We start from the raw sequence: 14,112 nt of genomic DNA, 5'->3' as shown, positions 1-14,112 counted from the left end.
CATGCCAGCCCTGGCAGGTAGATTAGGCTGAGAGTGTGTGACACCAGCAAGTTTCCATGGCAGAGTGAGGATTCAAACTTGGATCTCTCAAATTCTAGTCCAACACTCCAACCACCACACCATGCTGGCTGCTGCATTTTGTCTGAGAATACTGGAACTATGGGTGGGACCTATCTTGCTGGTCTTTCCCACCTGATTGGTTGGATAGGAGAGCAGTGTTCAGTTGGGAAAGAGTCATGCAATTTTATCCCATCTGTGTATTTTCATTATCTTCACTTACACAGTGCGACAACATATTGTGTCATGGAACATTGGGTCCCATGCTGTTGTGGAATGGCACTAATGTTTCTTGAATTGAACTGTTTCTGGGGAACATTTGGAAACTGTATATAATGCTTCCATGAGAATTGTCTCTGCCAAAGAATATTTAATTCTTGGAAATCTTGAGCTTTAGTTTTCTAGCAAGAGCAAGTGTTTAGCCCTAATGGTTACTGACTGAACTCTTGCCATATTCATAGTATTTAAGACATTTTAAATATTCTATATTCGCCTACCATTTCCCCTATTTTAACAAAAAGTAAATGAAAATATCATATCTGTGGGCCTTTTTAAAGAAAAAATATTTCAATGCTATATTCTTCCAGTTCGAGGAAAAGAATACTAATAAGTACACTCTTTCAGAGGACCCTTTTTTGTCATTTGAAGAGGTCTGTACCAGTGATATGGGGAAGGAGTTTAGGTTTTAGAGTCCCTGGATCTTCTTGGGGTCATGTCCTGCACTCTTCAACTCTTTCTCTCCTCCCCCAGTCACGTTCCTTACCTTCAGTTTTCTCACAATATCTGTGACTGCACTAATACAAATCCATAAGTCATTAAATATTGGCTGTACAGCCAGACATAATTGGTGGTGCGATCAGTCTTCTTGCCATAAGTATAGCCATAAGAGAACTGCCTAGGCCAGGCTAAAATACCATACTTACCTCCAAAGGTACGAATATGGTGGTTGTTTGTCTTGCTGCACTGAAGAGCACAGCCTTACTCTCATATTTCATGATTATGAGATCTTTCCCAGCTATAAAGATGGTTGATTGTCTGAGAGATTACTAGCTACTGTTCTTTCACTTTACTCAATCCACCAATGCTGCTGCTCTTCTACCCTTTAGTAAGTGGCTTAGAAGGCCCCTGCTATTCTAGAATTTGCCCCTTGGTCATTGTGGCCATTGCTGCCTAACAGATTGGGCTACTTTTTCAGCTGTATCTCTTATATCTGCTCTAGATTCTGGTCCAGCTCAGGGCTCCTTTGCAACAAGCATTACAATAAAGTGGGTACACTGTTGATCACTGAGGAAACTAAGCTTGTCTTCATTCTGTTGCTTCTGAGTATCTTCATTTATTAACTTAAAAACTAGAGAGTGCCAAATATGAGTGATTGGCAGAAAAAATTACATTTAGTTGGAAATTGATATCAAGATGAAACTTAGAAGATAGTGACATCATGAGTCATTCATTCCAGAATTCCCCCTTGAATTGTAAAATTTTCAACTCAAAATAGCATGCAGAAAGCTGTTAAACCCAACAAAGGGAAAGTTCTTAATTTGAAGAAAACCCCCAGCCTGCCTGTGAGCCTTTATTTCCAGCAATTAAGCCGACCGCCCAACGCACTGGCCAATAGCCTACCGTCCCTGCTGGCCTTGGAATACCCCAGATTGATAGTCCTGGGTGATTTCAATGTCCATGCTGATGACTACACAGGCAGCGGACCTAGTATCGTCCATGGCGGCCCTGGGACTCTCCCAACTTGTAACGGCCCCCACTCACCGGGCTGAGCACATGCTCAATTTGATTTTCGTGGCAGGGCTGAAAGTGGCCCAGATCACTGCCTCAGCAGTGCCATGGTCAAACCACTTTGCCTTGAAGGCCCGCTTAAATATTCCACTCAGATCCTGTTTGGGCGGCGAGCCAATTTGGGCTTGCCCGCGGAGTCTAATGGGCCCAATGAGGCTTCAGATGGCTCTTTGGGATCCAAAGCCCCCTGGTGTCTCGTTGGATGAGCTTGTAAAGGATTGGCATGACTGATTCTCGGCAGCCATTGATGAGATTGCTCCCCGGCGCCCTCTGCGCCCCCAGTCTAGGCTCACTTCATATTTTACCCAGGAGTGGCAGCTAATGAAACGGGGGCTGAGACGGCTAGAGAGGTGGCAGCGCACCCACGACGAAGCCACAAGAGCATCTTATAGGACGCTTATGAGATCCTATGAGATGTCAGTCAAAGTTGCAAAAAAGCAGTATTATGCGGCCATGATTGCATCCGCTAGCTCACGCCAAGCCCAATTATTTAGAACAATTCGATCTATTACTACTTTGTCCCAAGACATTCTAAACTGTAGGGAATTGGATATTGGCTGTGAGGCTTTTGCAAGCCACTTTGCGGATAAAGTCTTGTCCCTCCACCGTGACCTCCCTGCTACAGTTGATACAGTGAATGAACTCAAGGCTCCAAGCACGTCTTCTAATCACATTATGGATTATTTTGGCCTGCTCAGCCTAGAGGAAGTTGACAGACTGCTCCTAACTGTACGCCCTTCCACATGCTCCCTTGACTCATGCCCATCGTGGCTAATTAAAGCTGGCCGTGAGGGGCTTCGGGGTGCCTTGCAGGAGATTATCAACAAGTCTCTCCTAGAGGGACAGTTCCCAGAGGCACTTAAGGAGGCAGTGGTGCACCCCCTTCAAAAAAAAGCCATCTTTGGATCCAACTGAATTGGCCAACTATCGGCCAGTTTCCAACATGCCCTACTTGGGCATGATAATAGAGTGGGCAGTGGCAATTCAGTTACAAGGCTTTCTGGATTAAGCTTCCATCTTAGATCCCTTCCAGTCCGGTTTTCACCTGGGCCACAGGACAGAGATGGCACTGGTCGCCCTCACAGATGACCTCCGGAAACACCTGGATTGGGGCAGAACAGCAATGCTGTTGTTGTTAGATCTGTTGGCTTCATTCGGCACTGTCCACTACCAACTACTGACCTGCTGCCTCGCCGACATTGGAGTTCAGGGACTAGCCTTGCAGTGGTTTGTTTCCTTTCTCCAAGACCGGAGACAAAGAGTAGCACTAGAGGACCACCTGTCCCGAAGGCACCCATTGGAATGTGGAGTGCCTCAAGGGGTGGTGTTATCCCTGATGCATTTTAACATCTATATGCGCCCTCTTGCCCAGATTGCCCGGAGGCATGGGCTGGGTTGTCACCAGTATGCGGATGACACCCAGCTCTATCTGTTATTGGACTGGAAGAACTTGGCCGGGCGTTACAAGCCGTGGCTGGTTGACTTAGGCTGAGCTGGCTGAAATTGAATCCGACGAAGATGGAGGTCCTGTGCCTGAGCCATGGCAGTCCGAGGGTAGGGATCCCACTTCTGACCTTCGATGGGGCGCCACTGGTGCCAGCGCCAGAGGTTAGGAGTCTGGGTGTGCTCATGGATGCCTCTCTAACAATGGAGGCCCAGGTAGAAGCCACTGCCAAGTCCGCCTTTTACCACCTATGGCTGATTAGGCAGTTGGTTCCCTTCCTCAAACGCAATGACCTGGGAACAGTGATCCATGCGATGGTCACCTCGAGACTGGATTACTGTAATGCCCTCTACATGGGGCTGCCCTTGTCACAAATCCGGAAGCTGCAGCTGGTGCAAAATGCTGCGGCCAGGCTGTTGATGAGACTCCCTACTCGGGAGTATATCCAGCCTGTGCTACAGGCACTGCACTGGCTGCCTATAGCTTACCGGATCCGCTTCAAGGTGCTGGTTCTTAAGTTTAAAGCCCTTTATGGCCAGAGACCTGCATACCTGAAAGACCGCTGCGATCAGGGATCCAGAATCGGCTGGTCCTCCCAAGTATTAAGGAGGACAGGCTGGTGACGACCAGAGCCAGGACTTTTTCAGTGGCGGCTCCATTCTGGTGGAATGAGCTCCCAGAGGAGGTCAGGGCCCTGCGGGACCTTCTACAGTTCTGCAGGGCCTATAAAACGGAGCTCTTCCGCCAGGCTTTTGTAGCCACCACCACTGCTATTACCACCATGACCACCATTGTTACTAATAACAACAAATGACATCTTATGGTGAAGAGTCCTGACCCACTGGACCCTCAACTACTGCCTGAGCCGATCCCCCCCCTTACGATTTATGACATCTGAAGCACTTCTTATGACATCTGAGCAGACCAATGTGGTTGATGTTATAAAGCCTAGCACTTTATTATTATATATCTGATTTTAACATGTTATTTTAATATTGTCTTTATATTAACTGTTGATGTGTTTTGTATGTATTGTTGGAATTTTATCTGCTTGTAAGCCACCCTGAGCTGGCCTAGGCCAGGAGGGCGGGATAAAAATTTGAATAAATAAATAAATAAAAAGCAGATTGAGAGAGACGCGGAGGAGAGCTAATGGTGTTGACTCCTGATTCAAAGAAATCAGAAGAGCTTGCAATGTTTGAAGCTCTAATAACAGATGCACTGGAATGCCTGACTGATAAAGTAGCCACTATGATGGCCCCAATTAATCAGCAACTGCAAGAAATTAATTGCAAGATGGAGATAATTGTAGAAGAAGCAAGGAAAGCAAAAGAACTAGCACAGGACAACTCTGAGGAGATAGCTGGATTGCAAGAGACCATTTCACAACAGCAACAAGAAATTATTCAACATCAAGACAAAATTATTCAAATAGAGACCTATCTTCAACAAAACAGGCTGCAACTGTGTGGGGTGTTGGAAGACATTGGCCCTCCTGGAGACCTCCCATAGATACTGACGGGATGGATCATAAATTTGCTGCAATTAGAGGAGGATTCCTCAGATTTCATTGAAACAGCTTACCGGGTAGGCTATCAGCAATGGAAGGAACCACAGGACATAATAGTTCAAGTAAATAATACAACCATAAGAAGAGAAATCTTATCTTTGGCGAGAAAGAAAAAAACGCTAAGTCTGCAGAATATTCAGGTATTTCCTGACACTCCAGCTGAGGCATTCCAAAGAAGGAAGATTCTTAAGGAGACAGTAGCTGCACTTCAGACCATGGCAAAAAAGTATAAATGGGCTGCATCAGGAAGACTAATAATTATTCAGCATATGATGAGGATTCAGAATTAAGACTGATACAGGCAATTAAAAAGGATGATGAAACTGAGATGATGGGAAATAGGGGGAAAAAGCATCAGCACTCTACATCACTAGTAAAAGAAAGATTGAATTACAGGAGATGTCAGTAAACAGAAAGAACAAAGCTGGATTAATAACAACAACATGGTTGTGATGCTAAAGTAAAGCAAAAGGCAAAATGGGGGGGGAGAAGGGGTGTTATTTTTTGGCTACCTTTTTGGCTCTTTTTGGAAGCCTGAGAACGCTGATTGGAGGCAACATATTTTGAAGCATAAATAAGAGAAGGGTTGGTTTGGGCTTAGGGGTGGGGTGGGGGTTTTCAGGGTTGTTTTTTTTTACCAGTGTGTTTGTAAGTAGATTTATTAGATAAGGAACATTGTAATTTAGGAAGAATTTTAAGCCTATTAGTTGATTGTGCTTATATATTAGTTATAAGGGTATAATATAGTACTTTTAGGTTTAAAATATAGCTTGTTAGAATTTTGATTTGTATTGATTGAAATGACTTAAATTTTTCTTTTTGATTGTTAATTCATGGTGACTCGCGTAGGAAAAGATGGAGCAATATACAATTAGATCTACTAATGTGTGAGGTCTGAATGATAAAGTTAAATTGAAAAGAATTTCTTCCCTTTTGATGAAATTAAAACCGGACGTTGTTATGATTCAGGAAACACATTTAAAATTTAAGGACAATTTTTTAAACACCTTTTGGTATACGCAACAATTTTATGTGCAAGAGTATTATATGGCATAGAAGAGTAGGTCATTCTGCAAATGCTTATAGAAATCAGTTCATTGTGGCAGCTTGAAATGTTTGGGATAAGTACAGATTGCAATTAACTCTGGGGTTTTCACGATTTTAATCACTATTAGATCAGGTATGGTTTTTTCCAGGCCAACAAAATCACTTAAAATCACTAGACTTATGGATCTAACAAAACAGAATCCCTGGAACAAAACAAACCCCTGGAAGAAAAAATTGGTAGATCCCTTACTTGGTACGTATATTACCAAATCTCTTATTTAAGTTCTAGCAACGGATTGTCTAATGTATTAAAATGTCCTTTAATGGACTTCAAGAGATTGCTTAATTCCTGTGAGTCCAATAAAAAAGGCTTAGTTTCTAAATTGTATAAAATGATAAATAATATTGAGTCAACAGGCAGGTTATCATACCAGGAGAAATGGCAGAAAGACTGTAAAATCACTTTAAATGAAGAGATCTGGGGGGAAATATGGGCATATATAGATTATAAATCATCAGTTTTATCAATAAAGCTTCAGACCTTTAAGATTCTTACTAGATGGTATTATACACCTGAAAAGCTTTCTTATCTAAATACTGATATTAGCCCATATTGTTGGAGTAATGTGGATGTATAGGTTCCTATATCGACTGCTGAATGGAGTGTGATATAATAAAAAAATTGGGATATAATTATACAAAAAATAGCTCTAATTAAAGGTCATACTCTTGAGCTGGCACTTGAATCTTTATTTTTAAGTTATAAGATAGACAAAATTTGCCCATATCAACAAAGGGTAACAATCACAATATTACTGACAATAGCCAAAATGACCATAGCCCATTACTGGAAAAGTTCGATAGCTCCTCCACTCTCTTTGTGGCGTAAGAAATTATGGGAAAATTACATAAAGGCCAAGATAACTGAACAGTTGAATTTTAAATCTTTACAGAAGTATAAATCAGATTTTGAGTCTATTTGGTACCCTATATCGAACTGTTTAGAGCAACATGGTGAAATTTTTTTAAATGCTGAATCTCTATAGATTACTTTCAATTTTTAATTTTTACAGTATAATAGAAATAATATAAGCATATGAAACAATATTACTTCTTGATAGTTTTTTAAATTTTGTTGTACATAATTTTAACTGTGTGTAATTATTTCTGCAATAAAAAGATATTTTAAAAAAAACAATTTTATGTGCCGGGCTTATCTAAGGTCCGGGGGGTTGCCATATTGTTTGCTAAGACAATGTCATTTTTGCCTACAGATAGTTTATACAATGTACATGGCAGATACCTGTTTGTTAAAGGGACAATATATTACCTTTGCTACCATCTATGCTCCAAAGGCTTCGGGAATTTTCTCTTCTCAACATAGGGAGATTTTGGAAGCCCCGATTACATCAAAAGAAATTCAGAACAGTATATCTCAAATGAAACCTAATACAGCTCCAGGTCAAGATGGATTTACACCAGAATTTTTTAAACCTTTTCAAACAGCTCAATAATTCCGTTTTAAAACTTGTTTATGTAATAAAATTATGGATTCAGGGAATATGCCTCAGACCTGGAATAATGCCACTATAATTACCATACCAAAAGAAGATAAAGACGAGTCTTCTAGCCTCGTATAGACCTATTTCATTACTTAATTGCGGTTATAAAAAAATTCCTAAGGTACTAGCTAACCATTTGCAAACAATAATTTCTAGTTATATTATCCCAAATCAGACCGGTTTCATCCCTAATAGGTCATTAATGGATAATATCAGATTTCTTTTAAATATAATTCAATATTCACAACTTCATTCTTTAGAATCTGTGTTAATTTCGATTGACCTGGAAAAGGCTTTTGAATTTCCTTTTTTACATGTATTACTGAAATTTATGCAATTTGGCCCAAAATTTAGAAAGGATAGCAGCTTTATATGCATCCCCTAAACCAAGATTACAAATTAATGGTCAAATGAGTGAATATTTTCCGCTAACCAAAGGAACCAGGCAGGGTTGGCCGATATCCCCATTGCTATTCGTATTGGTAATTGAACCAGTGGCTGTATTAATTAGAGATCATCATAATATCTCTGGTATTAAAATTGGAGAAGTAGACAAGATGATTTGATTCTTTATGTTTCACAGTTAAATAGTTCAATTCCAACTTTGATTTCAGTTTTTCAAAATTATCAATCTTTAATAGGATTAAAACTTAATCTCAATAAATCATTTCTAATCCCTATTAATATTTCTAAAAACATCAAAGAACAACTTCTACATCAAATGCCTTTTCTATGGAAAGACTCTCAATGGAGATAACTTGGCATACAAATTCCTACTAAATTGGACCTGAAGCAATTGATTCAAGTTAATTTTGACAAAACTTATAAGGAGGCTAAACGCCAAATGAAACTCCTGCACCCAAAAGGCTTTTCAATGGCAGATAATTATTAAAAGCTTTATATTAACAAAATATTTATTTTTATTTACAGCCTTACACATCCATATTCCTAGGAAAAGTATAGTCAAATGGAAACCCTCATTAAACAATTTTTTTTGGTCATATAAGCCCCCAAGATTCAGTGTAATTTCCTGTCCTACTTCTCAAGGAGGATTGAACTTTCCAAATTTACAAACCTATTATGGGGCATCACTTCTGACATCACTACTTAGAATTATCTTGCTTAATTCCAATGAACAAACCAGCTGGCAACATATTGAGGAAGAATTTTGTGAGAATTGCACTATCCCCAAAAAATTTTGGAACATAGCAAAATGTAGAAACTCTCAAAAAACAATGAATTTTTAAATGTATTCTTTAAATGTAGATTTTCTCTGCTGCCACACACTACTAGATATGCTTGCTATCTTAATCAACCATGGTTCCCTCCAGGATTGGGTGATTCACCCTTTCGAAAATGGTACCAGACAGGATACACTAGATTGGCAGATTTTATCTCAAATGGTCAAGTGATCTCAAAAGTAAAACTAGAGGCTGTAATGGGAGAAAGAATCTCATGTTATGGATACTTTAGGGTTAATTAGGACATGAAATATGCCACTCACACCCTTAGAAACACTCTTAAAACATCAAGGTGTAACTCATAAAGGGTTACTTCTAAGATTTAGAAATTATTTGAGCTTTATGCTCAGTAAGGATACTACAACAACGGAGAAAGAATGGCAAAAGGATTGTGAGGGTAGAATAAAAAAAGAAGATTGGGAAACAGCTTGGAAAAGCCCTAGCCTTAATTCTAAGATTATGACAATTAAATGTAATGTTTTTAAAATTTTAAATAGATGGCATCTTATATTCACATGGATTTCTTGATATCATAATAGTGTGAAAAAAACATGTTGGAAGGGTTGTGGGTTATGCTGAGATTATTTATATTGTTTTTGGAGTTGCCCTATGGTTAAGAAATTCTGGAATCAGGTACTTCCACAAATAGAAATCTCAGGTACAACAATATCTCAACAACCTGAAGTAGTTCTTCTGGAAATAGGCCAGCTGAGTCACTTAGATAAATCTAAACAAACCAATTGTCAATTGCTAAGATAGAAATAGCAAGGAAATGGAGAAAGGCAACAGGCCCTTCTTTAATGGACTGATACAATGGTATATGGACTCATTTTGTTTTGGGAAAATTAGACGAATCCTCGAGAGTGCGGAATTTAGATGCTTATTATAAAAACTTTCAAGCAGTCTGGTTTCTGATCATACAGTTTCTTCAAGAAAAAGAAATTATGTCATCCAATCTTTTCTTTCGTGATATTTAAAGAAGGCCTTTAGAAAATATAAGAGTAGTTGTATAGTTTCTTAGGTAAGTTTGGTTGTAATTATAGTACTGGAATGCTCTTATTTATCGTATTGTTTTTGTTTGATATTTTAATTAAAAATTAATTAAAATAAATGGAATTTAAGTGAATATTTATTGGTTTGGTAATAATCCTGAGTGATTATATGCTAATTCACAAAAGGTGTACTCTGTTCCATGGTGGTTACACTTGGGAAAGCAGCAAATAGATCCTAGAACTGTAGGGAGTAGCAGATAATAATAATAATAATAATAATAATAATAATTTAATCAGTCAGTTTTAGTTTAAAATATGTTGTCAGTGTATTGATCTATTATGTTGTCATTTTGTCTACTTAGATCTGCCTACCGTGGAAGAACTGATGAAGCCTCTTAGAGCAGATTCGTCTTTTGCCAGAGGCTATGACCTAGAACCTGCAAGGTATTTATTTTGGAAAATATGTGTTATAGCAAGTATATCTTAGCCAATGAATCTCTTTGCTTGATTTGTTTTTGTTCAGCTGATTTCCTTACACAAACACATAGCCAAAGAATTTGGAAATTATCCTTCAGTTTGTGGTATTGTTTTGCAAATTGGTTAGATCTTAAAATCTAATTCTGCAGTTAGTCTTCCATTGCCAGCATCTGTTTATTGGCTAGAGATCTTTATCTCAAAACTGCTCTTAAAAAATGGAGTCCAACAGTCCATTCCTATGTATTGCTTCTCCTCGATAGCAACTGCAAAGGCTGTGCACTGTTTTCATTGTGAGAGGGCATCTGTTTGTAGCATGAACTGACTTAGTAGCAGCCCCAAATGTGGCATTGATTCAGAAGAGGGTAACAACAATACATACAGTAAGGATCTTTTGGTGCAAATGGGGAACAGCTGGCTGACTCAATTCTACTTGCTAAGTATCAGGAGTTACTTTAGCTGCTGAAGCACAAATGGTCATCTCTCATCTTTCTGTTTAAAGATCATACTCCATAATCAGGCTATACACATATGAAACTGCATTATAACAAGATATGGCCAACCAACTGCCAGCACAATGTATGCAGATTATCTCTGCATTTCCCTTGATCTAGAAGTTCCTTTTGGCCCTGGAAAGATGATGCCTAGAGTTGCAGGACTCCTGTGCATAAAAAGCCACATGCAGGGCAGCAGTGAGAAGGTGCAGTTTCTACTTGTTGAAAGGGGAGGGAACTATTTCTTTTAAATCCTCCACACACACTTTGCTCCCCACCTGTGCCTTTTTTGCACTTCCAGGCATCTTTCTGGTGGCCAAAAAGAAATGCAGGCAGAAGGGGAACATGGGAGGAAACTTTGGCTAGTGCTACCATGGGCAGTTAGTTAACTACATTTTGTTGGCCCAGCTCTATTTTGATTGGCAACCATTCTCCAAAGCCCTAGGCAGAGAATGAGTTTCCCAACATCTACCTTGTCCTTTAAGGAGATGCCAGGATTTGACCCTGGGGTCCTTCTTCATGCATAGCACATGATGTACTACTAGCGGGCCATAGCCCCTCCTGTAAGTATATGCTGTTTTTTTCTATACAATTCTTATCAATGATGTTGTATCTTGCCTTTTACTTTTGCAGTTCTGTGAATATGGTACATAGTGTGGATGAACTAGTGTCCCATTTACCTTTGAAAGAGCATCAGAATGATTCCTCTCTGGAAAAGCAAAACATTAGCTGTCCATTGGGGCAACATAATGTACAAGGGGTTGTTTCTGTTCAGACACGTGAAACAGAAGGTAGTTTTCATCATGGGGCTAGTAAAGACAATCAAGCTGAAAAGATTAAACACGATCCCTTAGAACAAAATGTTTCACAGAACTCTTCAGTTGTGCATCAAGACATCAAAACTATCCAGGTAAACTATTTCTAGACATATTTTTCTTCAATTTAAACCATAAAAATTAAATTATACATAAAGCTTAACTTTACATACAAAATATACAAGCAGGAGGCACTTGTAGTTGCAGATATCTTTCTTGCCATCCCACCTGCCCCACTCTACTAGTAAAAGAGGAAGGTGGGTGTGAGATCTCCCCTCTCTTGAGTGTGGTGCCCTGTGGCATTTGTCCAAAGGTGTCTCCCAACCTTTAGCATTGGCTTTTCAGGGATTATAGGGGACGCAAGACGAACATGTAGAAAATCCACACTGGGTTGTACCTTTATCTACAGATTTCTAGTATATGGTTAATTGGCCATAAAAGCTTAATTGCTAGAGTGATAAGATAACCCCGAGAAAGAATGAATGGGCTTGAACCTGTTGAATCACAAACAGAGCTCCATTCATGGAACATTGTTTTTGCCCCTCATCCATCTTTCTGCAGTGCCCTACAACCTCCAAAAACTTCTCCTGAGGGTCAGTGGACCGATGGGAAAAGCACTGAATGTAGTGGGGGGCAGCATCACCTGCAGCAGAAACTGGTGAAAATTGTCATCCTGTCACAGAAACAGAACCTCCCATCGATTTGTGCCAGGGCAAATTTGGAGCAAAGCCGTTTTTCCTCAGTCAGTCTAATGTGTAAAGCGCAAACTACTTTATAGCCTTTACATATGTATATAGTCCTTGCCTGTCAAGCAATAATAAAAGAAGTTTAGAGGGATCTCCAATAATTGCCCATCTTGTTATTTTCTGTCTGATACAAACATAAAACTTTGTTTTATACAAACTCACTCCACAGGTACATTCACTAAATAAAGAGGATCTGGAATCTGTGATAAATAAACAGGTAATGCACAAAAATATGAAAACCACAGATGCTGTGCATAAAAAGAAGTCTCTGAGTGGACCCTATAGCTTTGTTAGGAGTTCTGGCTATGGCAGATCCAGTTCTCCATTAAAGCATTCTACCACAGTTAATGAAAAGAAGGTATTAAATGAAGGCATCAGAAAGCCAGCTTTGAAAGCCAAATCTCCTGCAAGGTCAAAAGGTAATCGATGTTATGTGTTTTAATGCAACTTCCTATGTTACAATGGAAGAAGAATGCTAAGTGTAGGATTTTTCAATATTACTTTATTGCTTATTGCTCCTTGCAACAGAATAGGTGTATTTAGAAACAAAACCAAGCTTTTTTTATTTCAAAACCTCATTTTGCTATAGATGTGAATGTGGTTGCTTAATACATCTACCAGAGCTCAACACAGAAGTGGGATTCAAAAGAGCAGTTTCAGGCTCTTCAGAGCAGTACCACTATTTAAATCATTCATTTGTTTGTCCACGTGTATTTGGTAAACTACACAAGACTGCAGAGAAATCTCTTGCAAGGTCTTGACTGAGGTTCAAAGGGAAGGCCACTGTGGCCTGGAAATCCTTGTAGGGAAATGTTGATAGAGTTCGACTTTGATCTGAGAGATCTTGGTCCAAGTGAAGCAGGGGAGGTGTCATGCTAGGTGAGAAATGTCTTGTTTGTCTGTTGTTGTTTTTCCTGACTTCCCCCCTGAATAATTTTTGTGGCTAATCTCAAACTGTTTTTTGAATTTGGGGTAGTTTAAAGAACAGTTTGGTGGTTTGTGGAAGGGAAAAGGGCTGCATCTGACAGAGAAATGACCCTTTGGTTCACAGGCATAATTTGTAGCTGAGAAGTAAAAGCCTTTTGATTATTGGTGACCTAGCATCATCATTGTACATTGGTCTTGTTGGTGTAACAAGCAAGAAGACTAGTCCATATCACAAAGATCTTATAATCTAAATTAAAGCTGGAGTCAGGGGAGGGGGTGACAAAGGGAGGGGAGTGTAAAAGGTGGTAAAAATGCACAAATACACTCTTTTGTATACTTAGCTGGGAGTAAGCCCCTGTATGGGATAATGCAGAGTTGGAGTAATGAAACTCATGAGACATAATGAAAGGAGATAATTTTTTTGATTGGAAAGGGCCCAGCAAGCTACATGTGCAAGTGGAGAACTTACCGGGGGTGTGTGTCATATTTCCAAATGTTCGTCGTCGTGGTCTCTGTGCAGTTCCCCACTGTGCAGTCCCATAGGTTGGGCACCTGCGCACGACCTCGACCGGAGAAACTTCTAGAGCTTTGCCGCAGAAAGCTTTTGGCGGGCTCTCTTCCTGCCCTGGGGAGCAGGCACATACTGCGCATGCCTGGAGCAGGGGATAGAGCCGCCTCCCACTGAGTTCGTCTTCGACTGCCTGTATGTTCACACCTCGTTTCTATTGCTCTCTGTATTTGCCTCAGCTAAGTATATTTCTTCGTCTTCCTTCTTCGGTCTTTGTTTCTTTTCATTCTTCTTTCCTCACTACAAGAACGAAAGTGAAGAAAGACAGGTTTATTCTTTTTATTTATAATTTCTTCGTCTTCCTTCTTCGGTCTTTGTTTCTTTTCATTCTTCTTTCCTCACTACAAGAACGAAAGTGAAGAAAGACAGGTTTATTCTTTTTATTTA

At 39.7% G+C, this 14,112-nt stretch overlaps 1 protein-coding gene across 1 annotated transcript in view; it reads left to right on the top strand.

The window, feature by feature from the left end:
* Nucleotides 1-14,112, top strand: part of CEP162 (centrosomal protein 162kDa) — a 94,458-nt gene that overhangs the window by 14,971 nt on the left and 65,375 nt on the right. Inside the window, 3 exon segments of the mRNA XM_015427963.1 lie at nucleotides 10,064-10,145; nucleotides 11,303-11,579; nucleotides 12,400-12,649. Coding sequence (XP_015283449.1) covers nucleotides 10,064-10,145; nucleotides 11,303-11,579; nucleotides 12,400-12,649 — 609 coding nt within the window.

Source organism: Gekko japonicus, unplaced genomic scaffold, assembly GCF_001447785.1.
Source record: "Gekko japonicus isolate JY-2015 unplaced genomic scaffold, Gekko_japonicus_V1.1 scaffold874, whole genome shotgun sequence".
In the NCBI taxonomy this organism is placed as follows: Eukaryota; Metazoa; Chordata; class Lepidosauria; order Squamata; family Gekkonidae; genus Gekko; species Gekko japonicus.
This window is presented reverse-complemented; position numbering and strand designations above follow the sequence as displayed.